The 27,235-nt window shown below is 47.9% G+C and overlaps 1 protein-coding gene across 7 annotated transcripts in view; it reads right to left on the bottom strand.

The window, feature by feature from the left end:
- Positions 1 to 27,235, bottom strand: part of RREB1 (ras responsive element binding protein 1) — a 177,633-nt gene that overhangs the window by 26,618 nt on the left and 123,780 nt on the right. For all 7 annotated transcript variants that reach the window (XM_082664127.1, XM_082664132.1, XM_082664133.1 and 4 more), the window contains 2 exons: positions 6,046 to 6,190; positions 5,343 to 5,479 (listed from right to left, as the gene is read on the bottom strand). In XM_082664127.1, the coding sequence (XP_082520253.1) occupies positions 5,343 to 5,479; positions 6,046 to 6,190 (282 nt within the window). The remainder of the gene's footprint in view (positions 1 to 5,342; positions 5,480 to 6,045; positions 6,191 to 27,235) is intronic.

The raw sequence follows: 27,235 nt of genomic DNA, 5'->3' as shown, positions 1-27,235 counted from the left end.
GCTACTTACAACGATAAAGACTAAAGGCCAAACTGCTTTCATGTTCTCTGTCAAGGAAATGGTACCTGGAGAAGCCCCGGAACGTGCTTCCTTCTCTATTTTACTGGAATGGGATTCCAAGAGAGCGACACCAACCCATAACTGTAAGTGTCACAAGGGTTAAAATACTAAAAACAACACATGTTCTAAATAACAGTATCAGAAGTAAATGTTCATTGATTGATTGTTACAGTCTGGGGACTGTGGATGCTCCCTTCATCCTCACACAGCCCCTAAGTCCATTTTCCAGACGGGGAAACTGAGCCCAAGGTCACGGAGATGCCAGGCCCCAGTCAGGCTGCAGCCGGCACCCTCACCACCCCTCTGCTGCAGCTGCTGCGCTCAGTGTTCAGAGGATGGTTACTGCAGGTGTCCCAGCTCCTTCTACAACCCATGTCACATCCTTAATGCCTGGGCCCTGGACAGTGGCTCGACTGGGAGTCTTCCCAACACTCCCCAAGCAGCAGCAGGCCCGGCCCTGTCATCAGAACCTGGGAAATACCTTGCTGAGAAAGCGGCAGTCACCCTGGCTGCTTCCTTGAGATACTGAATTTCTTGCTCATTACAGTGTTTTATCGAGGGACTGACATTCCTTTTTAAAGGGATTCCATGCTTCATTTTCTCTGTTCTGTCTATGGAGGCAAGAGGGGCGAGTGCAAACAGCTTCTCGTCAGAGCCCCGCCCGGTTCTGACCCTCCTCTCCCCTGGTGCCCACCCTCCCTGCCCTCCCCCGCTTCCCAGCCGCAGAGCTGACAGCCAACAGCTGCACTAATCTCTCCCAGTTGCTGGGAGCAACAGTGACGGCCTATGAGAGGGCCCTGGCCAGGGGCAGCCTGCCCTCCCCACGCCCAGGAATCCACCGTGCTGCACACACTGCCTCCTGACGCCCTGCTAGGTCTGTTCGACCGAAGCAACGCAGCGGGAAGCCGGGCAGGTCCAGGGACTGCTCAACGGGTGGCTGGGGTGAGCCCAGAAGCCGGCGGCAGTGCCCACTCCACGTGGCTGAGAGGCCCCTGGGCAGGGTGCGGAGGGGCTGCCCAGAGAGAGGCCTCCAGCTTAGGGGGCGGACCTCCTCCCTCAGCCCCCAGCATCGTTTTAAATCTGCCCTCCACCTGGCTGAGCCTCAGACCCCTGAGGCTCTTATACGAGATGCTGAAGAGTGTTTTGTTATACCCTATCCCTATTTTTAGGATGACATTTAACAAGTGTGGGACCAGCGCCATGTCAGTCAGTCTTAGGGTCTCCCTGCAGGTGACGGGAGTGTGTAGAGGGGGGATGGGGCACAGGGCAGGCAGTCGAACGTTCCTTGGAACACTTGAGAATCCAGAAGAAGAAGGTCCTGGCGACTCTCCCCACCTCTGGCAGCCCACCCTCCATGCCTGTGGGCACCTGCCGTCCCCTCCGTGCCGCCACGTGCCCGCAGAGCCCACTCAGGTCCCCACCTTCCAACGCCCCATGTAGATTTAAGGGCATCACCATAACCTTTTCCTCACAGACAACTAGGAACGGTAACTGGACTGGACTGAGGAGGGTCTGCCCGGGCAAGCGCCCCAGCATCCAATGTAAAAGGCCGTGGGAAGCTTTCCGCCAACCTATCCGGCTCCCTGGCTCCCTCTGCTTGGACAACAGGCTGCTGGCCTGTCTGGCCCTGAACTGACCCACTTCACTCTGTTATAATCGCTCTTACTCTTTTGCTGACAGCCCTCGAGGGGCCCTGTCTCCACTGTCACCACTTTTTTCTTAAGTCTGGTCAAGGGCCTGGCACACAACAAGCACTCATTCATTTGCCGGATACATTTTAGCTGAACTAATTTAAAAATTATTTATTACCCAATCTCCTTTAATCAAGAAGCCACATAAGATTATACAATAACTTTTGCCAAATTTCGCCCCCAGCTGCAGTCACAGTGCCGCCGTGACTACCCAGAGGTCCCCCCAGCCCAGCCCCCATTAGCCAGAGACTAGTCATTCAGACACAAAATGGGGAGGGGGCGGGGTCTGAGACAAAGCCCTCCCAGCTACAGGTGGGCTTGTCCTAGGCTCGCACCTACACATGGGCTGCTGGGGGCTTGGAATGTGCCTCTTCCAATTGAAATGGTGGGCTGCGATCATGCCCCACACACCAGATGGCAAAGACTGTATGAGAATGAGAATGTAAATCACATCACTGACGGTTTCTGTACTGACATTATATTTTGGATATATTAGTATTCCAGCAAAGCATGATCAATTTCGCTATTTTCTTCTTCCTTTTTTAGAATGTGGCTACTTGAAAACTTAAGGTGGCCCTCGTGGCTCTCCTCCTGTTTGCATTGGTGGCTGCTGACCTGAACTTCCCTCCCAGCTAACTTTACTCAGGGCAGCGGACAGCCTGTTACTCTGTTCTATTCTTATAACCAGGCACGATATTCAACACCCAGACACCCTCACACAGGGATGTCCTCTCTGCATCCACCTGCTCACTGAACACTCTGTCACCTCCAGTCCCAAGTGCCAGCTCCCAGAAAGCCTCGCTTCTCCCGTCTGGGGGGCTGGACAGAAGGGCCAAGTCACCGCGGGTCTGGTCACGCCAGGGCGAAAACAAACCCGACACTCGGAGCCAGAATCACTACAGTGGTCTGTGTCTTCCTTTTGCTCTACGCTTACACTTTGTTAACTTGAAACACAAGGCACTGCAGGAGAAAGGCCTCGGCGTTTACGTGAATTTGGATTTCCAATGCTTTTTATTAAGGAACAACGGGCACCTTGCCAGCTTTGGGGGTGGGCGGTAAGGGCAGGAGAGGGAGAGAAAGAAGCCAACAGCTGTTTCGAGTTATAAACTTTCTGTCTAAACTGGTAGCATCCCACTGTGGTTCTGCTGCCTTTGGGGTTTGCAAATGGAGTTGGTGCCTATTTTAGCTCTGGGTTAACAAGCAGTCTCTCCCACCAGCTACTGTCACAGTTCACTGCCTGGCGGGGCCCTGCCGGCTCATGCCTGTCCCCATGGCATCCTCTGATAGCAGGCCATTATGTGGAGGGCAGAGCAGAGGGGAGAGAAGGGAAACTAACTATGTTCTGTAATTAACTCCTTTGGTTCCCAGACACAAGACCCACCCACACAGCAACAGCCGCCAGACAGGGGATGGCATGCTTGCCCCCCACCATGGATGCAAGGCAACCTCTTCTCACGCCACTGCCGGGAGGGGCCGAGCCCCCCACCAGGCTCAGGACTCCTCCAGTCTACCCTCCCCAAACAAAGGATGCTATTACCAAGTGGGCAAGGGAGGACCTGAGGTTTAACTTCACAGCCTTGGAGTCACGGCAAGTGAATTATGCACCAAATCATGTAAAACAGTGAACCAGTATCCAAGGCGATTCCCGTCTCCATGTTCTCCAAGTAGCCAGCCCGGCCTGCCCCCAGATTAGGTGCTTGTCCAGAAGGCCCCACTCCAGGAGCACCCACGCCCTGGTGCCAGCCAGCACTGAAGAAGGGGACACCTGATCTTCCTCTATCATTGCTATACACTGTGCTGTGCAGGCTCCAGCTGCCCAGAAATCTCTCTTGAGAGTTAAGTTATTTTCCCTGTCGGACAGAATCATCTAGAAGAGGGTAAATGGGTAGTTCCTAAGATGGTATCTGATCACAGCATAAAACACAAAGTGAAAGAAAACCTAGGGAGGAACCCAGAGAGGAGCAGTGTGTGGACTCAGGCACTCTGCAGTGCTGGGTCAGAAGCGCTGACGGGGGTCGGAGGGTCGGGGGTCGCAGCTGCTATTCCTGCCTCTGCCCACGACTCACCACGTGAGGTTTGTCTGGTAACTTCACCTCCGCTTGCTCAGGTCCTGCATCTAGAGAACTATTTCAATAGTTACCACCCACCACCAGCCCGCATCCTGGGATGCTGTGGACGTTAATGAAACCATGAAGTCAAGTTCCTGAATCTCTCAGAATGACAGGGCCTACAAAAGGAAGAGCCAAGCGCTTTTTCTTGGTAGACAGAAGAACAGCTGTTAAGAGGCAGGATTCCGAGTCACAGAATTTCAGGCCTGAAAGGGAACACGAGGACGATCTGGTCCAACTCTCCTTCAAGGTTCAGATGCAGCTGGTCCAGGCCCCATGTGAGCAGAGGTGGGACAGGGACCCAGGGTTCTGACCACCAGTCCCTGCCTGCCCGTCACATCCAGGAGTTTCCCAAGATGGGGCAGTCACCTCAAGACATGCTCTAGCACTTCAACTGCTCAGAGTTTAATCTCTCCATAAATTCTCTTCTCTCTCTAATGGAAAAATGTCAAGCTAACGTGATTAAGTATAATGATTACTTGACACGACTTTATGTTACTGGACAGTTAGGCTTTTCTCCCAACACAAACATGTTTAGCTGCCTCAGACCTTTTCACTCCTAAGTCACAACCAAACATGTGCCCCCAAGAAAGAAATGTGGTCCACGTATTGGTGAGTCAGACAAACAGATGTCCAGATTTCTACGCTCCCAAGCTGTCTTCTGAAACCCAAAGCTGCAACCACATATGCACTGGCCTCTGCTCTGGGAACCTTCAGCTGTGCCTCTCAGGACGCGCTACTTTCAGGTCTCACAATACCAGCGGCTCCCCTACAGCACCTTAAAAATGATACAGTAGCAGTTTCAGAGAGGAAGCGGGTACCTGCTCAGCAGGAACAAAGGGCTTTCTGCCTGATAAAAACGCAGGGAAGAAGGGCGGGGAGGAAAGCCGAGCTCCCCCCACCCCAGCCCCAAATTCTGCCGGAGGTCCGCCTGGGACCACTGAGAATCAGAAAAACTATGTGGAGCCTGGACCAGCGGAACCATCACCTTTGCTGCTACTGAGACAGGCTGCATTCAGGTCCCGTGTCCTGCATGACAGAACTCTGTCTTGCCCCCAAATGCTTTCCTAGGCTTCTGTGCTACCAGCCCATTCCAGACGCCCACGAGCACCTGATCTGCCCTCCCCGTCCTTAGCACACACACGGGCGCAGCTAACGACCATTTGGGCTGCAACACCATCCGTGAAGAAAATGTGTCTGCTGCCCAAAGCCCGGTGCTAGGAGGCTACCCGTGGGCGGGGACTCATGGGGATCGCCCGGGGGCCCCGCCAGGAGTGCAGGAAGCACCGTGACGCTGGTGAATCCTCCTGGGGCTGCAGCCACCTGCTCTGACCCCTCTCAGCCCCACTTCCACCCCCGCAAGCACTCTGATCGGCCTCACCAATGGCCTCACAGCCCAGGCTGGAGTAACAGGAGGCAGGTTGCATCACACATCACAAGGAGGCGGCCCCAGAGCACAAGCCCGCCGCAGCCCCTCTCCTACCTTAGCGGGTTATCTGAGTGGGTCTCCATGTGGGTCTCCAGCCCGTGCTTGCACACGAACTCCTTGAAACACAGTGGGCAGTGAAACACTTCATCAGCTTTCTTCTCCACGTCACCCGACTGCCTGTCCTCTACCAGCTTCGGGGAAGGAAGAAACATTAAGTCACAAGGGAGGGCTCCCACGTAGTTTGTTTCAGAGAAGCCGACACTAAATCCAGAATCTGAAAGGGAAAGGACGCCTCCCTCCTAGGCATTAAGGATGCTACTGACCAACGTTTCATGTAACAAAACCTCACCGAACACCAGCACCCACCCACCCACCCTCACCTCACTCATCCATTCAACAAATATTCACGGAGCACCTAGTACCTGCCAGGCACTGGGAATAAAAGTGTGAGGACAAAAGAGTCCCTAATACTTAGCAGAGCCTCTTCCATTCTAGCTGGAGAAACAAAAAACCCCGGGAGCAATGAAACAAGCTCCCCAGATCATCAGTGGGCTCAGCCGGGGGGCTCTTCCTTCCACAAAGGAGGAGCAAACCGGTACTTTTTTCTCCAGAGACCTTACGAAACAGTGCAGGGAAACAGAGGTTAGAAGCTTGGGATGGGTGTCCACCAAGCCCCCAGACTGCGAAAATAAAGGCTGGAGGGATTTCTGCCAAGAGTCCCTGGGGCAGGCACATCTGTGCTGGGGGCAGAGAGGACCTTTTTAGCAGGCGCTGGGTCTTCCTTCTCTGACTCTGTATCATGACTCAGTTTCCTTTTGGAGGACAGCCGCCTGCGCTTCAGTGGGGACGGAGGGGCTGCAGCTGTAGCGCTGCTGGGGTCCTTCTCATGAATCTTCATATGTCTGGAAAGAACACACACACAGACAATGTGATTTAGCAAAAACTGAGCTGGTTTATTTAAAATGCTTTATATTTTCTATTTGGGCACTGGTAGTTAAATTTTCCTTAGTTAAGAGATACGGGGTATAATTTATACAGTGACTTCTTTTTAAAAACCTTATAATCTCCTTGAACCCCTCGTGAAGCTCTCACAACGAAGTGCTATCCAAAAACGTGGCTCAGTGCCTTGCTGTCTGTTGGAAGATATTCATGAACTTCACTGGCACTAATAAGATAAAAACAAACTATTTGATGATCTGTTCTACTTATTCAGACAAGCTGTACTATTTTAGGGCACATAATTCTATAGACAAAAGAAGTCCCAGGTACCACTAGTTCATAAACCAAGAAACCACTCTGTGGTCCCAGAACCCACCCCCTGTCTACCAGTAGAATGTGTTCTCTCTCTTCTGCCTTTGGAAGCATGTTGGGGGTCAAATTTGAGAAGTGCTGACCGAGCACATGTCCGAAGTGCCTGAGACCTGAAAGCCTGCCCATGCTCTCCAGGGTCTTACATGGATTTGCAGATCATGAGAGTAGCTGGGACAGTGGGATAAGTTACATGTTGCAACCCTGACATCTACAGGACTAGGAATACACATACAAGAAAGTATTATATTAGTATGCATATGTCTGTTCCAAAAAACGAGTTTTATGGGTGACCTGACTTAAGTGACCTTACATTATTAAGTTCTAAAGCAAACATTCTAGGAACCAGGTCCCAAGAGCTATAGGGAAAGAAAGAATGGCATTACAAAAAGATAGTCTCAATTTCCTTGCTTTGTGACATAAAAGGTTTACTCTTCCTAATGACAATCATCATCGGCATCATCAGCTCTGACCGGGGTTAAACTGTGCCAGATGTGGGAATGTAGCCGCAGCTTTTTATAAATAACCCTCTGATGGGATTATCTTACTGGAGACGTTCTCAGGAATGGGAAAAGACAGCAAGTTTTCATAAACGATCCTGTCAGACTTCTAAAAAGAAGCTCTGCTCAGCTCAAGCTCACGTTCTGCTGCAACTTCTGTACAGCTGGGCTGGGGATAAAAGGGCTGAGAAGCTCACGAACCACAAGCAGCGACAATTCAGGCTCTCAGGCCAATGACGCACCGAGACGGCTGGGCAACACCCTTCCCACTCACAGCCTCTGCCCCCGACACCCGTGAGCCCTCCTTCCATGAGTGTGTGGAGCTAAGAGCTACGATTCCCCTGGTTCTGGCCCTACAGACATACTCTAGAAGGCGGAGGGGTCCCCACGTCAGCCCAAGACCACACTAGCCTCTGCCCGAAGAGCACCAGCCCCGTCATCCACCAGTAGGCGAGACGTGGCCTAACCTCTGAGAAATGGGATTCAGGGAAGGAGGCTCAGGCCAGCCCTCTGTTCTCTTAGGGGGAATCAATGTGGTGAATCAGAAAGATCTAGTGGGAGAAAATGGAAAAGAATCACAGACAACCATCATGCCCATATCCACATAATTCCTTGCTTAGATTATTAGGGGAGGATGCTTTATTATTAGTTCTTGGTCACCTAAAGCCTTGAGAAAGTTAATGGAGACAAACAGCCTCGTTCTATGTACCCCCTCTACTTCAAGGCGATTGGGAGTTAAGGAGACCATCGTTTAACGTCAGTGTTTGGAGAAAAAAAGAAAGGCTGGCAAGTTCCTTTCGACATTTATTGTATAGCACATTCCAATTTTAGAAATGTAAAAAAAATTTTTAGGCATCTAAGAATTGAGGAAGTATGATAATACTATGGGATGTAAATTAGTACCAAACCCATCCTTTCAAGAAATCACTCAAAATGAATTTTAAAAACAATATCCTGGAGGAATTGAGGAAGATGGCAGAAGAGTAAGACGCGGAGATCACCTTCCTCCCCACAAATACATCAGAAACACATCTACACGTGGAACAACTCCTACAGAACACCTACTGAACGCTGGCAGACCTCACACCCCCCCCCCCCCGCAAAAGGCAAGAAAGTCCCCACGTACCTGGCTAGGGCAAAAGAAAAAAGAATAAACAGAGACAAAAGCACAGGGACGGGACCTGCACCAGTGGGAGGGAGCCGTGAAGGAGGAAAGGTTTCCACACACTAGAAGTCGCTTCCCAGGCGGAGACGGCGGGTGGCGGAGGGGGAAAGCTTCGGAGCCGCGGAGGAGAGCGCTGCCACAGGGGTGCGGAGGGCAAAGCGGGGAGATTCCCGCACAGAATATCGGGGCCGACCGGCACTCACCAGCCCGAGAGGCTTGTCTGCTCACCCGCCGGGGCGGGCGGGGCTGGGAGCTGAGGCTCGGGCTTCGGTCGGAGCGCTGGGAGAGGACTGGGGTCGGCGGCGTGAACACAGCCTGCAGGGGGTTAGTGCGCCACGGCTGGCCAGGAGGGAGTCCAGGGAAAAGTCTGGACCTGCCGAAGAGGCAAGAGACTTTTTCTTCCCTCTTTGTTTCGTGGTGCGCGAGGAGAGGGGATTAAGAGCACTGCTTAAAGGAGCTCCAGAGACGGGCGCGAGCCGCGGCTAACATCGTGGAGCCCAGAGACAGGCATGAGACGCTAAGGCTGCTGCTGCCGCCACCAAGAAGCCTGTGTGCGAGCACAGGTCACTATCCACACCTCCCTTCCGGGGAGCCTGTGCAGCCCGCCACTGCCAGGGTCCCAGGATCCAGGGACAACTCCCCCGGGAGAACGCACGGCGCGCCTCAGGCTGGGGCAACGTCACACCGGCCTCTGCCGCTGCAGGCTCGACCCGCACTCTGAGCCCCTCCCTCCCCCCGGCCTGTGTGATCAAGAGCCCCCTAATCAGCTGCTTCTTTAACCCCGTCCTGTCTGAGCGAAGAACAGACGCCCTCCGGTGACCCACACGCAGAGGCGTGGCCAGACCCAAAGCTGAACACCGGGAGCTTTGTGAACAAAGAAGAGAATGGAAATCTATCCCAGCAGCCTCAGGAGCAGCTCCACAATCAACTTGATGTACCCTGCATCTGTGGAATACCTGAATAGAGAATGAATTATCCCAAATTGAGTAGGTGGACTTTGAGAGCAAGATATATTATTTTCTGAGTGTGAGTGTGTATGTGTATGCTTCTGTGTGAGATTTTGTCTGTATAGCTGTGCTTTCACCATTTGTCCTAGGGTTCTGTCCGTCCTTTTTTTTCCTTTAATACTTAAAAATATATTTTTCGGGCTCTCTGGTGGCGCAGTGGTTGAGAGTCCGCCTGCCGATGCAGAGGACGCGAGTTCGTGCCCCGGTCTGGGAAGATCCCACATGCCGCGGAGCGGCTGGGCCCGTGAGCCATGGCCGCTGAGCCTGCGCGTCCGGAGCCTGTGCTCCGCAACGGGAGAGGCCACAACAGTAAGAGGCCCATGTACCACAAAAAAAAAAAAAAAAAAAAAAAAAAAAAAAAATTTTCTTAATAATTATTTTTTATTTTAATAACTATTTTATTTTATCTTACTTTATTTTATCATTTCTTTCTTTCTTTTCTTTCTTTCTTTTCTTTTCATTTCTTTCTACTTTTTCTCCCTTTTATTCTGAGCCGTGTGGATGAAAGGCTCTTGGTGGTCAAGCCAGGAGTCAGTGCTGTGCCTCTGAGCTGGGAGAGCCAAGTTCAGGACACTGGTCCACAAGAGACCTCCCAACTCCACGTAATATCAAACGGTGAAAATCTCCCAGAGATCTCCATCTCAACACCAGTACCCAGCTTCACTCAACGACCAGCAAGCTACAGTGCTGGACACCCAATGGCAAACAACTAGCAAGACAGGAAGACAACCCCACCCATTAGCAGAGAGGCTGCCTAAAATCATAATAAGGCCACAGACACCCCAAAACACACCACCAGACGTGGACCTGCCCACCAGAAAGACAACATCCACCCTCATCCACCAGAACAGAGGCACTAGTCCCCTCCACCAGGAAGCCTACACAACACACTGAACCAACTTTAGCCACTGGGGACAGACACCAAAAACAACGGGAACTACGAACCTGGAGCCTGCCAAAAGGAGAACCCGAACACAGTAAGATAAGCAAAATGAGAAGACAGAAAAACACACAGCAGATGAAGGAGCAAGGTAAAAACCCACCCGACCTAACAAATGAAGAGGAGATAGGCAGTCTACCTGGAAAAGAATTCAGAATAATGATAGTAAAGTGATCCAAAATCTTGGAAATAGAACAGAGAAAATGCAAGAAACATTTAACAAGGGCCTAGAAGAACTAAAGAGGAAACAAGCAACGATGAACAACACAGTAAATGAAATTAAAAATACTCTAGAAGGGATCAATAGCAGAATAACTGAGGCAGAGGAACGGATAAGTGACCTGGAAGATAAAATAGTGGAAATAACTACTGCAGAGCAGAATAAAGAGAAAAGAATGAAAAGAACTGAGGACAGTCTCCGAGACCTCTGGGACAACATTAAATGCACCAACAGTCAAATTATAGGGGTCCCAGAAGAAGAAGAGAAAATGAAAGGGACTGAAAAAATATTTGAAGAGATTATAGGTGAAAACTTCCCTAATATGGGAAAGGAAATAGTTAGTCAAGTCCAGGAAGCACAGAGACTCCCATACAGGACCAATCCAAGGAGAAACACGCCAACACACATATTAATCAAACTATCAGAAATTAAATACAAGGAAGACATATTAAAAGCAGCAAGGGAAAAACAACAAATAACACAAAAGGGAATCCCCCATAAAGTTAACAGCTGATCTTTCAGCAAAAACTCTGCAAGCCAGAAGTGAGTGGCAGGACATATTTAAAGTGATGAAGGTGAAAAACCTACAACCAAGATTACTCTACCCAGCAAGGATCTCATTCAGATTTGATGGAGAAATTAAAACCTTTACAGACAAGCAAAAGCTAAGAGAGTTCAGCACCAGCTTTACAACAAATGCTAAAGGGACTTCTCTAGGCAAGAAACACAAGAGAAGGAAAAGACCTACAATAACAAACCCAAAACAATTAAGAAAATGGGAATAGGAACATACATATCAATAATTACCTTAAATGTAAATGGATTAAATACTCCCACCAAAAGACACAGACTGGCTGAATGGATACAAAAACAAGACCCATATATATGCTGTCTACAAGAGACCCGCTTCAGACCTAGGGACACATATCGACTGAAAGTGAGGGGATGGAAAAAGATATTCCATGCAAATGGAAACCAAAAGAAAGCTGGAGCAGCAATTCTCATATCAGACAAAATAGACTTGAAAATAAAGACTATTACAAGAGACAAAGAAGGACACTACATAATGATCAAGGGATCGATCCAAGAAGAAGGTATAACAATGGTAAATATTTGTGCACCCAACATAGGAGCACCTCAATACATAAGGCAAACACTAACAGCCATAAAAGGGGAAATCGACAGTAACAGAATCATAGTAGGGGACTTTAACACCCCACTTTCACCAAGGGACAGATCATCCGAAATGAAAATAAATAAGGAAACACAAGCTTTAAATGATACATTAAACAAGATGGACTTAATTGATATTTATAGGACATTCCATCCAAAAACAACAGAATACACATTTTTCTCAAGTGCTCATGGAACATTCTCCATGATAGATCATATCTTGGGTCACAAATCAAGCCCTGGTAAATTTAAGAAAATTGAAATCGTATCAAGTATCTTTTCCGACCACAACACTATGAGACTAGATATCAATTACAGGAAAAGATCTGTAAAAAATACAAACACATGGAGGCTAAACAATACACTACTTAATAACGAAGTGATCACTGAAGAAATCAAAGAGGAAATCAAAAAATACCTAGACAAATGACAATGGAGACACAACAACCCAAAGCCTATGGGATGCAGCAAAAGCAGTTCTAAGAGGGAAGTTTATAGCAATACAATCCTACCTTAAGAAACAGGAAACATCTCAAATAAACAACCTAACCTTGCACCTTAAGCAATTAGAGAAAGAAGAACAAAAAAACCCCAAAGTTAGCAGAAGGAAAGAAATCATAAAGATCAGATCAGAAATAAATGAAAAAGAAATGAAGGAAACAACAGCAAAGAGCAATAAAACTAAAAGCTGGTTCTTTGAGAAGATAAACAAAATTCATAAACCATTAGCCAGACTCATCAAGAAAAGAAGGGAGAAGACTCAAATCAATAGAATTAGAAATGAAAAAGGAGAAGTAACAACTGACACTGCAGAAATACAAATGATCATGAGAGATTACTATAAGCAACTCTATGCCAATAAAATGGACAACCTGAAAGAAACAGACAAATCTTAGAAATGCACAACCTTCCGAGACTGAACCAGGAAGAAATACAAAATATGAACAGACCAATCACAAGCACTGAAATTGAAACTGTGATTACAAATCTTCCAACAAACAAAAGTCCAGGGCCAGATGGCTTCACAGGCGAATTCTATCAAACATTTAGGGAAGAGCTAACACCTATGCTTCTCAAACTCTTCCAAAATATAGCAGAGGGAGGAACACTCCCAAACTCGTTCTATGAAGCCACCATCACCCTGATACCAAAACCAGACAAAGATGTCACAAAGAAAGAAAACTACAGGCCAATATCACTGATGAACATAGATCCAAATTCCTCAACAAAATACTAGCAAACAGAATCCAACAACACATTAAAAGGATCATACACCATGATCAAGTGGGGTTTATTCCAGTAATGCAAGGATTCTTCAATATATGCAAATCAATCGACGTGATATACCATATTAACATATTGAAGGAGAAAAACCATATGATCATCTCAATAGATGCAGAGAAAGCTTTCGACAAAATTCAACACCCATTTATGATAAAAACCCTGCAGCAAGTAGACATAGAGGGAACTTTCCTGAACATAATAAAGGCCATATATGACAAACCCGCAGCCAACATCGTCCTCAGTGGTGAAAAACTGAAAGCATTTCCACTAAGATCAGGAATAAGACAAGGATGTCCACTCTCACCACTCTTATTCAACATAGCTTTGGAAGTTTTAGCCACAGCAATCAGAGAAAGAAAGAAATAAAAGGAATCCAAATCGGAAAAGAAGAAGTAAAGCTGTCACTGTTTGCAGATAACATGATACTATACATAGAGAATCCTAAAAATGCTACCAGAAAACTACTAGAGCTAATCAATGAATTTGGTAAAGTAGCAGGATACAAAATTAATGCACAGAAATCTCTAGCATTCCTATACACTAATGATGAAAAATCTCAAAGTGAAATCAAGAAAACACTCCCATTTACCATTGCAACAAAAAGAATAAAATACCTAGGAATAAACCTACCTAAGGAGACAAAAGACCTGTATGCAGAAAATTATAAGACACCGATGAAAGAAATTAAAGATGATACAAATAGATGAAGAGATATAACATGTTCTTGGATTGGAAGAATCAACACTGTGAAAATGACTCTACTACCCAAAGCAATCTACAGATTCAATGCAATCCCTATCAAACTACCACTGGCATTTTTCACAGAAGTAGAACAAAAAAATTCACAATTTGTATGGAAACACAAAAGACCCCGAATAGCCAAAGCAATCTTGAGAACAAAAAGTGGAGCTGAAGGAATCAGGCTCCCTGACTTCAGACTATACTACAAAGCTATAGTAATCAAGACAGTATGGTACTGGCACAAAAACAGAAATATAGATCAATGGAACAGGATAGAAAGCCCAGAGATAAACCCACGCACATGTGGTCACCTTATCTTTGATAAAGGAGGCAAGAATATACAGTGGAGAAAAGACAGCCTCTTCAATAAGTGGTGCTGGGAAAACTGGACAGCTACATGTAAAAGTATGAAATTAGAACACTCCCTAACACCATACACAAAAATAAACTCAAAATGGATTAAAGACCTAAATGTACGGCCAGACACTATCAAACTCTTAGAGGAAAACATAGGCAGAACGCTCTATGACATAAATCACAGCAAGATCCTTTTTCACCCACCTCCTAGAGAAATGGAAATAAAAACAAAAATAAATAAATGGGACCTAATGAAACTTCAAAGCTTTTGCACAGCAAAGGAAACCATAAACAAGACCAAAAGACAACCCTCAGAATGGGAGAAAATACTTGCAAATGAAGCAATTGACAAAGGATTAATCTCCAAAATTTATAAGCAGCTCATGCAGCTCAATAACAGAAAAACAAACAGCCCAGTCCAAAAATGGGCAGAAGACCTAAACAGACATTTCTCCAAAGAAGATATACAGATTACCAACAAACACATGAAAGAATGCTCAACATCATTAATCATTAGAGTAATGCAAATCAAAACTACAATGAGATACCATCTCACACCAGTCAGAATGGCCATCATCAAAAAATCTAGAAACAGTAAATGCTGGAGAGGGTGTGGAGAAAAGGGAACACTCACACTTTTGGTGGGAATGTAAGTTGATACAGCCACTGTTGAGAACAGTATGGAGGTTCCTTAAAAAACTACAAATAGAACTACCATATGACCCAACAATCCCACTACTGGGCATATACCCTGAGAAAACCATAATTCAAAAAGAGTCATGTACCACAATGTTCATTGCAGCTGTATTTACAGTAGTCAGGACATGGAAGCAACCTAAGTGTCCATCAACAGATGAATGGATAAAGAAGATGTGGCACATATATACAATGGAATATTACTCAGCCATAAAAAGAAACGAAATTGAGTTATCTGTAGTGAGGTGGATGGACCTAGAGTCTGTCATACAGAGTGAAGTAAGTCAGAAAGAGAAAAACAAATACCTTATGCTAACACATATATATGGAATCTAAGAAAAAAAAAAAGTCATGAAGTACCTAGGGTTAAGACGAGAATAAAGACACAGACCTACTAGAGCACGGACTTGAGGACATGGGGAGGGGGCAGCGTAAGCTGTGACAAAGTGAGAGCATGGCATGGACATATATACACTACCAAACGTAAAACAGATAGCTAGTGGGAAGCAGCCGCATAGCACAGGGAGATCAGCTAGGTGCTTTGTGACCACCTAGAGGGGTGGGATAGGGAGGGGAGGAGGGAGAGAGACGCAAGAGGAAAGAGATATGGGAACATATGTATATGTATAACTGATTCACTCTGTTATAAAGCAGAAACTAACACACCATTGTAAAGCAATTATACTCCAATAAAGATGTTAAAAAAAAAACAAAAAACCGAACATCCTTTTCTACAGCCAATAGGCTACTTGTGCAGATAAACATAAGGCTACGATAACGCGTGAGGATACTGGAAATCAGAGACTGACAACTGTAAGCAGTTCACTAGCTCATTTCAAGCTATCAGTACATCTTTCCTATCAATGACACTAACAGTCACAAGACTGATGCTTTATTATCTAGCTCCTGGGATTTATGACAGAAGCTGTTTTCACAGAGCAGAGGAAGAGGGGGACTGGAGCGAGCACTCAGTGAGGATCTGCTGGGAACTTCACCCAGATTATGATTTCCATTTTGCAGATGAGGCCGTTGGGGTGTGGAGAGGCTGACATGCCAGGGCCTCACAGCTAGGATGGACCCAGGTGTGCCAACTCCAAGGTCTGTGCTTTTCCCCCAAATTGCCTTTAAAGGCCGAGCCTTTGCATCTCTGTTCTAGATCACGGATCACAGGCTGGACACTCAAGGCTATTCCCTGAACCCTGGACACTTCTTCTCTGAGTGACTGTGGCCCACAGTCCTGCAGTTGGTACCAAACTCTAATCTACATTCAACAGGAGAATGAAGGGCCCACAGGTCAGGTCTGGACGCTCCCCCCTCCAGTCCTGTGTCACTGCTAACAGCAGGGGGACGAGACCAGGTCAAGGCCGTCTCTGGGGCTTGGTAGCAACATGAGGCTTCTGAACATACCAGCCACTCCGGCTACCCCACTGAGCCCAGCTGGAGCCTCAGTTCAAAGCTCAAGCAATGCTCCATTCTAGGGTTAAATGGTGCTTGTTGGCCAAGACACAGGGGGTTCCCAGTCTGTCCTTCCACCTATGGGATGGCCAACTTCTGGAGGCTCGTTTAAGAACTTGATTCAGTCAATAACTGAGCTGCCAGGCGCTGGGATCTCCGGGCATTCCTGAATTTGGATGTGATCTGCAGTTAAAGACACTCCCTAACCTGACCCCTTCTCGTCTTCCCTCCAATAGCAGGAGCGGCCACAGAAGTGTCGGTTTCCTCCCCGATGCTCACAGGAAGTGGGGCGAGTCACCATGATGAGCCACTAATGGCCTCTTCCCTGCAGAGTGTGGCCAAAAACAGAGAGGAGGGTGGGCAGGGAGGAGAAAATCCAATTTCTCTTCTTTAGAAGACCTGGGTGTTTTTCTTTCAGGTTTTATTTCAAGGGCTAATTCACCTCATTTCCATGTACCCTAAGAATCAACAAATTACAAAGAGCCTCAGGACTGGAAGGGAGGTGAGATGCTATCCCACCACCCACGCAGCACAGAACGTCCCTCAGCAGCGTGCACTGGAGACAACGTCATTCAGTTCGGATTGAATGCTTCCAGCAACAAGGACATCTCCATTTTCAGCAAGGCCAGCTGTTAAAACCATCTTCCCCATGTCGAGTCAAAACTTCCATCCTTCCTTTAAACGTCTGTCTGTCCTCAGGGGCGACACAGAGTTAGTGCACCTTTTCTTCTGCAGGGCAGCCCTTCAGATAGTTCAAGATGAGGTCTGTGTCTCTCCGAAGTTTCTCTTCCCAAAACTGAACAACTCTGGCTCCTTCAGCCAGCGTCCCCTAGCTCTGCGCTCCAGTCTGCTGGTCGCTACTCATCTTGGAATACTCTCCAGTTTGTGAATATCCTTCATGAAATGTTGGATCAGAGGTGAAAACCAATTTGGATGTGGTCTGAGTGCAGGGCACACAGAGGGCTGGGACGACCACGTCCTGAGGTTGTGTAAACAGAGCTGGGGTTCTCAGGTGTGTGGGTCTGGTTTTGTTTTGTTTTACTCTTTGGCCGCACTGCACAGCATACGAGATCTCAGTTCCCTGACCAGGGACTGAATCCCCTGCAGTGGAAGCTCAGAGTCTTAACCACTGCACCAGCTCGTGCTCAGACCCCTGTGATTCCTTTATTCAGACTGCTGTCAAGCCTTGCGTCCTCCATCCTGCACCTAAACAGTGAACAGCTCTTCACTTTCCAGGTGGGCAAGGATGAGAAATATGCAGCATTGCTGTGGACAGAAAGCTGGCTCTCAACGCTGTCGATGGTACTGAACACTGGTAACCACCTTTCTGCAAAGTAGCTGAGTGACAGGGATCTGAATTTTAAATACATATGCCCTTTACTCCATTGATTTCACTTCTAGAAATTTGTCTCGAAAACTAATGATTGGACAAAAGTGCAAGGATTTATGCACAGGGGCTGATGTACCATTATACCCACAGATGGATATACTGCAAAAATGACCCACAGGACTCTTGAGTGGCTGGCCGTAACGTCTTACACTGGCCACCCTGCTTTCCCTCTTGCCCTCCTGTTGTTCATTCTCTACAAGGCAGCCAGAGTGAACTTCTAAAACATGGATCAAATCAGACACTCCTCCACGTAAGTGCCTCCGATGGTCCCCTCTTAGATCTGCCTACTTCTTGGGCCTCCTTTGTCGGCACCCTACCCCGATCCAAGGTGCTTTCAGACGCAGCGCTCCCTCCAGGTCCCTCAAAGGCATCCAACCAGTCTGACCCTAGGGCTGGTGCACTTGCTGCGCGCCCTCTACCCAGGCTGCTCTGCCCCCGGCCTTCCAGGGCTGGTGCCTGCTGTCACAGCAAGCGCCCCAGCCCACTCAACATAGATGCTCTCCAGCCTTCGACCCAGTTTTACTTTCTTCACAGCGCATCCAGTAACTGGAAATACCTCGTATTTACTCGTGTGACTGTCTCCTCGGCTCAGACTGAAAAGAAGTTTCATTATAATCTTGCCTCTCCTGCTCTCTGCACTCGCCCCTGGTGGTGCACAGTGAGTGGTTAATAAATAGCGGCCAAATGGCTGGCTGGATGAGCAGGCGAATGAATCAATAACTGCTGAATGGATGCATGGAGGGAATGGACGCATGGATGAAGTGTATGCAGAAAACCGGCTACACTGGCAGCACCACTACCACATATGTCTTCAGGTTCCAAGACAACTTCTCACTCACCTTACCAGGATTTAATGTTCACAAACCTGATATGAGATGGTATAGAAAACAGTGTCACAGTGAAGGGACCTCGATGAAGAACACCCCAAAGATCAACACTGAGGACATGGGGTAGTTTTTTCTCTTATTGGAATTCATCTGTATTTATGCATTCAAAACTACACATATTGGGCTTCCCTGGTGGCGCAGTGGTTGAGAGTCCGCCCGCCAATGCAGGGGACACGGGTTCGTGCCCCGGTCTGGGAAGATCCCACATGCCGCGGAGTGGCTGCGCCCGTGAGCCATGGCCGCTGAGCCTGCGCGTCCGGAGCCTGTGCTCCGCAATGGGAGAGGCCACAACAGTGAGAGGCCCGCGTACCACACAAAAAAAAACAAAAACACAAAACTACACCTACATCCACAGTAGAGAGAGGTTGATGTAAAATCAAAGTAAACATCTGTTTTCTGCATATAATCCTAGAAATTTCCTTTGGAGGCATGCCACATCGACTGCAGAAATCCTGCCACATCGCGGTCTAAGGAAGGCATTTTATCAGAACTCTTTCAGGAGTCAAGGGAAATTTTCTCCCATTCCTAACACTGCACTCCCGGCCCCCTCCTGGGAGGTGGGGGGACTCTTCCAGTAATGAATAATGACAAATATTGCAGATGTTTTTAAAACAAGGGGAAAAAAATCTCAATCTGAGTACTTTTTAGGAGCCCACTTTGAATTCTGGGGTGGATGTATATTTTCAGCTCAAAGTTTCCCTCCTGTAAGTGTTATTATTTAACTTCTAAAATGTGAAAAGATCCATTTTAGCTAGGGTGGGATGTCTGTAAGAATACTGAATATATCACAGCTAAAACAACTACACCTGTACAAGAGCTGAATGCCAGTCTAGTAACTCAGAGCAGACAGACCAATTCCTAAAACACATCCCTCCCTCCTCCCCCAACTTCCTCACTTCCAGTTCCAAATACAAGAATTCTCTACTGACCTTTCTTAGGTGTGATTTGGAAATGGAGGTAAACCCTTAACCATTCAAGCACTGGCTTGCTCTGAGAACGAAGCAGGAATTTAGTAGATGAAAAAGCAAATTCAGGTGGGAAGATGGTGTAGTAGGTGGAGAGACCATGTGACGGCAATGAAGCCTTGGAGTGGTCTCAGAGCATCGAGATGTTTTAGACGGTGCCAACTAATAACCATCTAGTAATCACGGAGACCCCACTAGTTACTTAGGTATGTTAGCTTCAGATTCCACACCTACAAAATGGGGAGAATACTGCCAGTCTTAGAGAGCACTGGCTTGCAAACTGTGGTCCTCCAACCAGAACCACTGGCATTTACCCAGGAGCTTGTTACAGATGTAAATTCAGGCCTGGCTGAAGACCTGCAGACTCAGAGACTCTGGGCCAGGGCTCGGTACCCTGGGTTTCACTCCACTGATACCCATGCCTGCTCAAGCGTGACAACCACTGGATCCCAGTTACATTCTTTAACCGTTCGCACTGTTCACAGGTCAGTTAACTACCGGACTACGATGTTGACATTTTTTGGATATAAGCATTAAACCTCTCCCAGGTTCACTCTGCAGTTTACCTGCACAAGTTTACCAGGTATAAATATGTAACAAAAACAGGGAAATTTAACCTCATCTTGGGGTAAAATCCCTTGAAAAACTTTCAACAAGTTTAAAGGACTACCTAGTAGAAGGTGTCCCCATGGCAGGTCTCAAACCTTCTTCAAGCTTTCCCATGTCTAATTTATGAGTGAAGGTCGAAGTTCAGGCAACATCCAGACACTTCTAGTGTCTGCTCACTTCTCAGACTGAATTTCCACGTAGGTTTTACTGATCTAGGGGCTGAATCCTCTGAGTGAATGGCATCATAAGGAAGGTCACTCTCAGTAAACAGGACACAAACCGTACACAAAACCAGCACCCAGCATGGCTCAGGGCCCCGCCGGACTGAAGTCAACAGGTTCGCACAGGTTTTTACAGGCTGATTATAGACACCTCCCCGTCCATTCCCCGTGCTAGCTTTGCTTTTACAACAAAGCCTTGTGATAACCAAAGACGGAATGAATGAGATTAAGAGGCATTGGACCTCTACAACCTATTTTTTGGGCCAAAGCAAAGTAAGTCTCCAGAAAGATTTGTGTGCGTTTCCCTAACAGATGTTTAGGGGAGGAGTTTCAGGGTGCGGAGCCCAGAGTGACGCCTATAAGGCAATCACGCCCTGTGCTGGCAAACGATGGGCTGGGGAGTGAAGACAGAGGTGGATGGGCTTCCCTGGTGGCGCAGTGGTTGAGAGTCCGCCTGCCGACGCAGGTGACGCGGGTTCGTGCCCCGGTCCGGGAAGATCCCACATGCCGCGCAGCGGCTGGGCCCGTGAGCCATGGCCACTGAGCCACAACAGTGAGAGGCCTGCAAAAAAAAAAAAAAAAAAAAAAGACAGAGGTGGACAAGGGGCCGGCGGGGGAGCTCTTCCCTGTGTGGCTCCACCTGTGAGCCCAAAGGCACCTTCTGATGATGCGGGTGTTGCTCAGGTTCAGTCATGCTTATCCACAGGCAGGTCACGCCGGCTGTGCCAGGGTGTGGAGGAAGGTTTGATGGTGGTGTAAGCAGCCTTGGAGACTGAAGAGACAGCTCCCCCGGGAACGTGCAGAAGTCAGGCCTGAGAGAGGCGCAGACCTCAGGGAGGCGTCCCCCACTGTCCGCAGGCCGGCTGCGGGAATCCTCTGCCAGAAGCTCCTGGTGGCTGCCCCGGACACAATGCCTGGAGGCTGCAGCCCGCCCCGGGCCTCTGCCACGTGGCTGGTGGAGGCTGCGACACAGGAGGTTCCCTCCTCCTGCCCCTGCCTCCACTGAGGGGCGCAGCATGGCACGTCAGCCTGCCCCCACAGTTCCTCTTCCCCTGACTCTAGGGAGGCGCATCCCCAAGCAGAGAATCTCTCTCCTCGTGCTGGCTGCAGCCTTGCGCTGTTGCTGCCAGTGCGAGGATTGTTTGAAACTGTGGGAGAAGTTAGGGAATCTTAATTCGAGGCAGAATGTATCCGGGGATCAGGTCCCAGTTTCTCATTAACAAATAAATGCCTCTGCACTTTCCCCCTCCAGAGTTCCCCAGCCCAGAGAGGCTCTCCAGCCCGACTCCGGGCTCCAGCTCTGGCTGGACCTGATTTCTGCTCCCCTGTCTCTGGGTTCCTTCTCCATCTTAGTCTCGTGGGAGACCTTGGTGCAAACACTTCCTCACTGACGGACAGGGCTGGGGTCACGATGCCTGAAGAATATTTCCCCTCCCGTCCTCGCTCTCCCGGCCGTCCTTCAGGCAGGAGTAAGGCCACCTGTGGCTGCTGCGTTTCTTCCCTATTTTCATGTTGACACTGGGAGCCACTGACTTCAGAACAGAATCGAGGGACACGCTCTCTTGTTATGGACCGCCTACTTAGACAACAGAGGGCCCGTGCCACTCACTCTCAAGCCCCGTCCTTCTCTCCTGACTTTCAAATCCAGTGCAGGGAGCTTGGCAGTCGGCCCACGTCAATAAATATCAACTTGTAAAAAACTTTTATTCTAGACCTTGTTCCTAACAGCCATGCCTTTGAATCCGAATACCCTGAACCCTCTTGTACTTCTCCCCGTTTGTCTGCCCTTGTTTTCCTAAAATAATCTTTCATTTGTTATAACACTCTCCATGCATTATTTGGCTCCTTTGTTTTCAATACCCACAAAGACACTGAGTACCTCTTTCCATGTAAAATTAAAGATTCTGAAAAAAAAAACCAAACTGAAGACCCCAGAGGCTGGATGAGCTGACTGCTCTCTCATGCAAAGAGAACTCTCTCATTCACATAGAGTTGAACGAGCCTGCCAGGCCCATCCTGTGTTAATGCCCGCTTTCCCCCTTGACAGCCCCTAGGTATTTCCGGGCAGCCGTCATGTTGTGCGGACTCTTCCCTTCCCTGGGCTAAACACCTCCATTTCTTCAACCTTCCCATACAGCCCGGGGGCCGCGCCACACTCTGAGCTGGCCCTGTCCCGAGAATGACTCGTATCTATGGTCTTGGGTGATGGAGGCCCTCCGCCGGGAGCCATCACCTCTGAGGGGGGCACCTGCCACCGCCCCCCCAAGAAGGCCCTTCGGTGGCAAACAGCTACAAAGCCAGTCAAGCCAGTTTCCAGCTCAACGTTTCGCAGTAGAATGGAAACGCGCAAGGCACCAGACTTTTCTGCAGAGCCCAGCTACTCACATCCTTTCTGGGCAAGGAGGAAGAGAGGACTCCCTGGTAATAAGGGGGTGCCACGGCACCATTTGCTGCCCCCCATCCTTTTCCAAAAAAGGAACGAGCAGTGCCTGCACCGGGCCACTTGAGACGGCCTGCCACGCACCACAGGGGGAAGGCAGGTGTGGGCGTGGGTGCAGGAGGTCACCACCACCGCGGGGACAACCATCCTCTACGCCTCAGGGGCCAGCAGAGACAGAGAGAAAATGAACAGGGCTCCAAAGACAAACTTCACCTGCGAAACAAACTAGATCACGGGGCCCCTGCCTGTGACTGCAGTCCCTGCTATCTAAGTGGGATAAAGGCTGGCCAGGGGTGACACACAGGACCACACGATGTGCTGTGGGGGAAGGAGCCCGGGAAGGAGGGTCCAAGATGTGCCTGGACCTTGGCTATACTCCGTGCCATCGCAGACCTCAGTCTTCTCACCTGCAAAACCGGCACAGCCTCCCGAGGGCGCTGGGTTATATAAGCTCAGAGAGTGAGACTGGAGTACAGTCGCGGCATCCCAGTGAACCCATTATGCAACCGCATCTCCGGTTTAAGGAAACACAAACTCTCTCCCCACTGAAGGCCAACAAGCTTTCCATCAACCCAGAGCCCTGAAGGAAGCAGAGGAGAAAGCCACCAGCACACACACACGCCCCAAGGGAGAGAGTGGGTATCCAGTGCGGTAAATACACGTGCTAAGATTTTTGTGCTACTTGTTCACTTTTTTTTGGGGGGGGGCGCGGGGTGCAGACTTTGCTGCTAATCACCTTCCTTAACAAATCAGAAAAACGTTGACAGTTTCGATGTTTGCTAGCACCAGCTTGTTCAGCCCAAACAGGTTGGACAGGTTGAATATTTAAACAAAGGCGGAAAAATGCAAGGTATAAAGCAGGACGTGCTGCGTGGCCTGCAGCCAGCACTCTGCAGGTTTAAGTTTGTGATCTAACGCTGGCAGTCAGACTCGCCCTCTCCCGCCTTCCTCCTCACCTTGCTACTTTCACATTATAAAACTAAATGGGACCCACACTCGTGATCTGCTCAAAGTTCTTGGGCCATCAGACGAGGGAAGTGTGCAGAGGAGAAGAGGGCAGAGGCCAGCTCCCCGGGCCACATCCCACCCCAGCAAACACACACCTTGCCTCCCATGACCTGATTTCCAGCGTGCACAACTGCCAGGTTGCTCAAGTGTGGGCAAGCAAGGATGCTCCAGATTTTGATGCCATTTACCAGTTTTACCTGGTGCAACTGAGCTTTCGAAATAGTTTGACAAGATAGGTCAAAAATACCAAATCAGCTGCACCCAACATTTCTTCTGCGTTTGCTTAATCTCCAAAAACAAACTAATAGACAAACACGACCTCTGCCAAAACAGAAGAAAAGCTAAGCTGTAAACCTTAGCATCCAGGTGGCCAAACGGTAAGAAACAATTTAATTAGGAAGCAGATCGTAAATGTGAGAAACAGGGATACAAGGAAAAACGCTTGGCTGGTGTTTACCACCTCCCTGCGCTCCAACGGTCCTATGAATAAACTCTCTCCAGTGTAAGTGAACTTGAACTGGTCCTTCAGAGGAAAACGCAGAATCAAAAGTGAGACACAGCACAAGGACATTTTTCAATTAGCCTTTCAAAAAAGATAAAATAAAATAAGCTGTGCTGGGGTGTCCCTGGTGGCGTAGTGGTTAAGAATCTGCCTGCCAATGCAGGGGACACGGGTTCGAGCCCTGGTCCGGGAAGATCCCACATGCTGTGGAGCAACTAAGCCCGTGAGCCACAACTACTGAGCCTGCACTCTAGAGCCTGCGAGCCACAACTACTGAAGCCTGCACGCCTAGAGCCCATGCTCCGCAACAAGAGAAGCCACCACGATGAGAAGCCCGAGCACCGCAACAAAGAGTAGCCCCCGCTCGCCACAACTAGAGAAAGCCTGCAAGCAGCAACAAGGACCCAATGCAGCTGAAAATAAATAATTAAAAAAAAAAAAAAAAAGCTCTGCTGAAAGGGTTAAAGGGGTATTAGAATAGAGAAAACACAAAGTAGAAGGAAAAATATTTTGGAGGATGTCAGTCTAGCAAACACAAAACAGGCTGCACAAGGGAGTGTCAACTGAAATGGGTCAACTTCCAGCTTTGCTATTTTCTTACACTTTGTATCTCATGTGAAGAATAAAATTCTGTGACAAATCACTCTGACCTGTTCTTTTTCTCAGAGAAGAGTGGTAGCTTTCTACTACGTAAAGATTTCTAAAATGTAAACTAAGAATTCTGAAAAGGACCACAGACTCTCATCTAATAGTGTAAGTGCAAATCCACACAAAAAATGTAAAAACACAACAGAACAAGCAATCCAAAAAAACAGAAGTGTTCAAATAATAATGAGGATGTGCACAATTCAGAAAAGGTGTACGGCACACAAAACCCTGCTCTCACACCATCACGAACTTAGGACGCAGCCTGAAATCCTCATGGTCGAAGGGCACAGAGTCTATTTTCTTGGTTTTGTAAATACTCATACTTACCGGCACGGAGGAGTGACTAGTGGGTTAAACTTTCCTCAGGGAGAAAAGAAAGGAACTTCAATTTGTGAAATATCTTATGTAAGCCAGAGGCTTGGGTATATATTATATAGCATTTAATCCTCATAACAACAACTTTTGTGAGCAAAACGTCACCCCCATTATAGATGAAGAAACGGAGGCCCTCTTCCCCATTCCGTGGAGCATCCTTTATCAGCCATAGCCAGAGAGGAAGGAAGAGCTCTCAGAGGACCCACAGAGAGGCCGCCTTTATTTAAACAACTATTAAGTTAAAAGAAATGCATACAAATTTCAATTCCAGCCAATGAGATGTGAAGAAAGGCTAAAAACGTTTAAATATAGTCAAACAAATAAACTCATTTGGTGAAAAATTAATAATGCTACTGGGGGAAGTGGTAACTCAGACATTTTGCTGTGATAAATAGATTTACAAATGTTTACTCTCAAGGGGAAAGTTCTCAGCCTTTGAATAATGTAGACTCTCAAGAGAGTGAAAAGCATATTAAGTGGAATGATCAGGGAATGGGGTATTATACTTTAACGACTTTCTTTTTTCTGGTTAAAAAGAAAAAAGTTTCATCCCTTGTAACAGAAAAGGTTTTCTAAACTGTACCCGAAGTATGTCTGACGATTTCAGTACAGGGTACTAAATATACCGAAACTGCCTTGATACCCAACTGCTATCATGAAACTACCATATAGTCACCGAACACCCACCAGATGTGAGGATCACATGTCCAGCACAGCTCATACAGTTGTGCTGACCATGTACACGACATTAAAATCTCATTCACACAAACCCAACAATCTTTAGAGGGCTGCGATGTTTATCATCTTCTAAGTGGACCTGAATGTGTAAAGACCTCTGAGCGTCCCAGAAAGGTATTTTCTTCTGATTTGTCTTCCCCCCTAAGGAACAGATACTTAGTTATAGATAAGAAAAGTGTTATTACATAATCATTTTCCCCTTCTTTTTTATAGAAATATTTCCAAGGAAACAAAATTTTCAGTCCTGGGTAGGGTGACCCACAGATTTTTATCCTAAAATAATTTCTTCACATGTGAGCTGACCCAATTCCTTCCTTCCCTCCAGGGAGTATGTCAGGAAGCAGGCAACTGTGATTAAGACTCATTTCAAGATGGGACTAGCTGAGCCTCTGCATGCGCACCTCCACTCTTGAGAAGTAGCAGGTACAAAACTAGTGACAGGGCGCCCTCAGAAACTCGGTTACCACCATGACTGATTTTCACAAGCCCCTTCCTCTCGCTGCGCTTGGAGGGTAAAGGAGTGACCCTCCCGAAGCACTGTCCTACGTCTGCTCCTTCTGTCCTTCAATGCCGGCCACCTGTTCCGATACCCAAGTTCAGCTGTACATGCCAAGGGCTGGCCGTGCCTAAGCATCTGAGAGTAGTGTGCTAAATTCAGAGCCTCCGCGGTCTCATTCGTCATGGAATAGGTCACATTTCTGTGCAGCGAATGTTTTTTTCCAGCATAATAGGAACACATAAGCCTCTGTTCCTGAAGACTGTCCATTATCCAGCAGCATCCTCAGGGCCTGTGTCTCCTGTACTTAGCAATGGACAAAGGCATGCCCATTGCAGGAGGAAAGCAAAACAAGCAGATGACACTCCAGGGATGTCCCTGCCTCACCTTCTAAACACACAGCTGAAATGATAATACATCCCTGCTCTCTGGAGGATGTGTTATCCTCCAAAGGATATATCTTCCAAAGAACGGAGAAGTTAGGAAAGCTTGCTCTGGTCAGGGTCTCTCTCCTGTGTGTCCTCAACGTGACTCCAGGACTCTCTTTACAGCTTAAAAGTCTAGAGTTTGTAAGATGAGGAGCAAAGTGGAAATTAATTTCCTATTTTCCAAGGCAAAAGAAAAATACCCATTTCAGAGGTCTGATTCTTTCCAAATGAGATCCATTGCAACCCTCTCAAGTATCATCACTTCTTCATAGCTCTGCTGTCCAGCACTTTTTGGAAAGTTTTGCAAATTGCAAAGCTCAGTGCCCTTTTTCCTACACTGAGCTCTCCCAGAGGGCGTGCTCTGGCTCAGTTTCCCAAGTTTGTTTTGGAAGAC

Source organism: Grampus griseus, assembly GCF_964374135.1.
Source record: "Grampus griseus genome assembly, chromosome: 10".
NCBI lineage: Eukaryota > Metazoa > Chordata > Mammalia > Artiodactyla > Delphinidae > Grampus > Grampus griseus.
The sequence above is the reverse complement of the archived record's forward strand: the minus strand, read 5'-3'. Positions and strand labels throughout refer to the sequence as shown.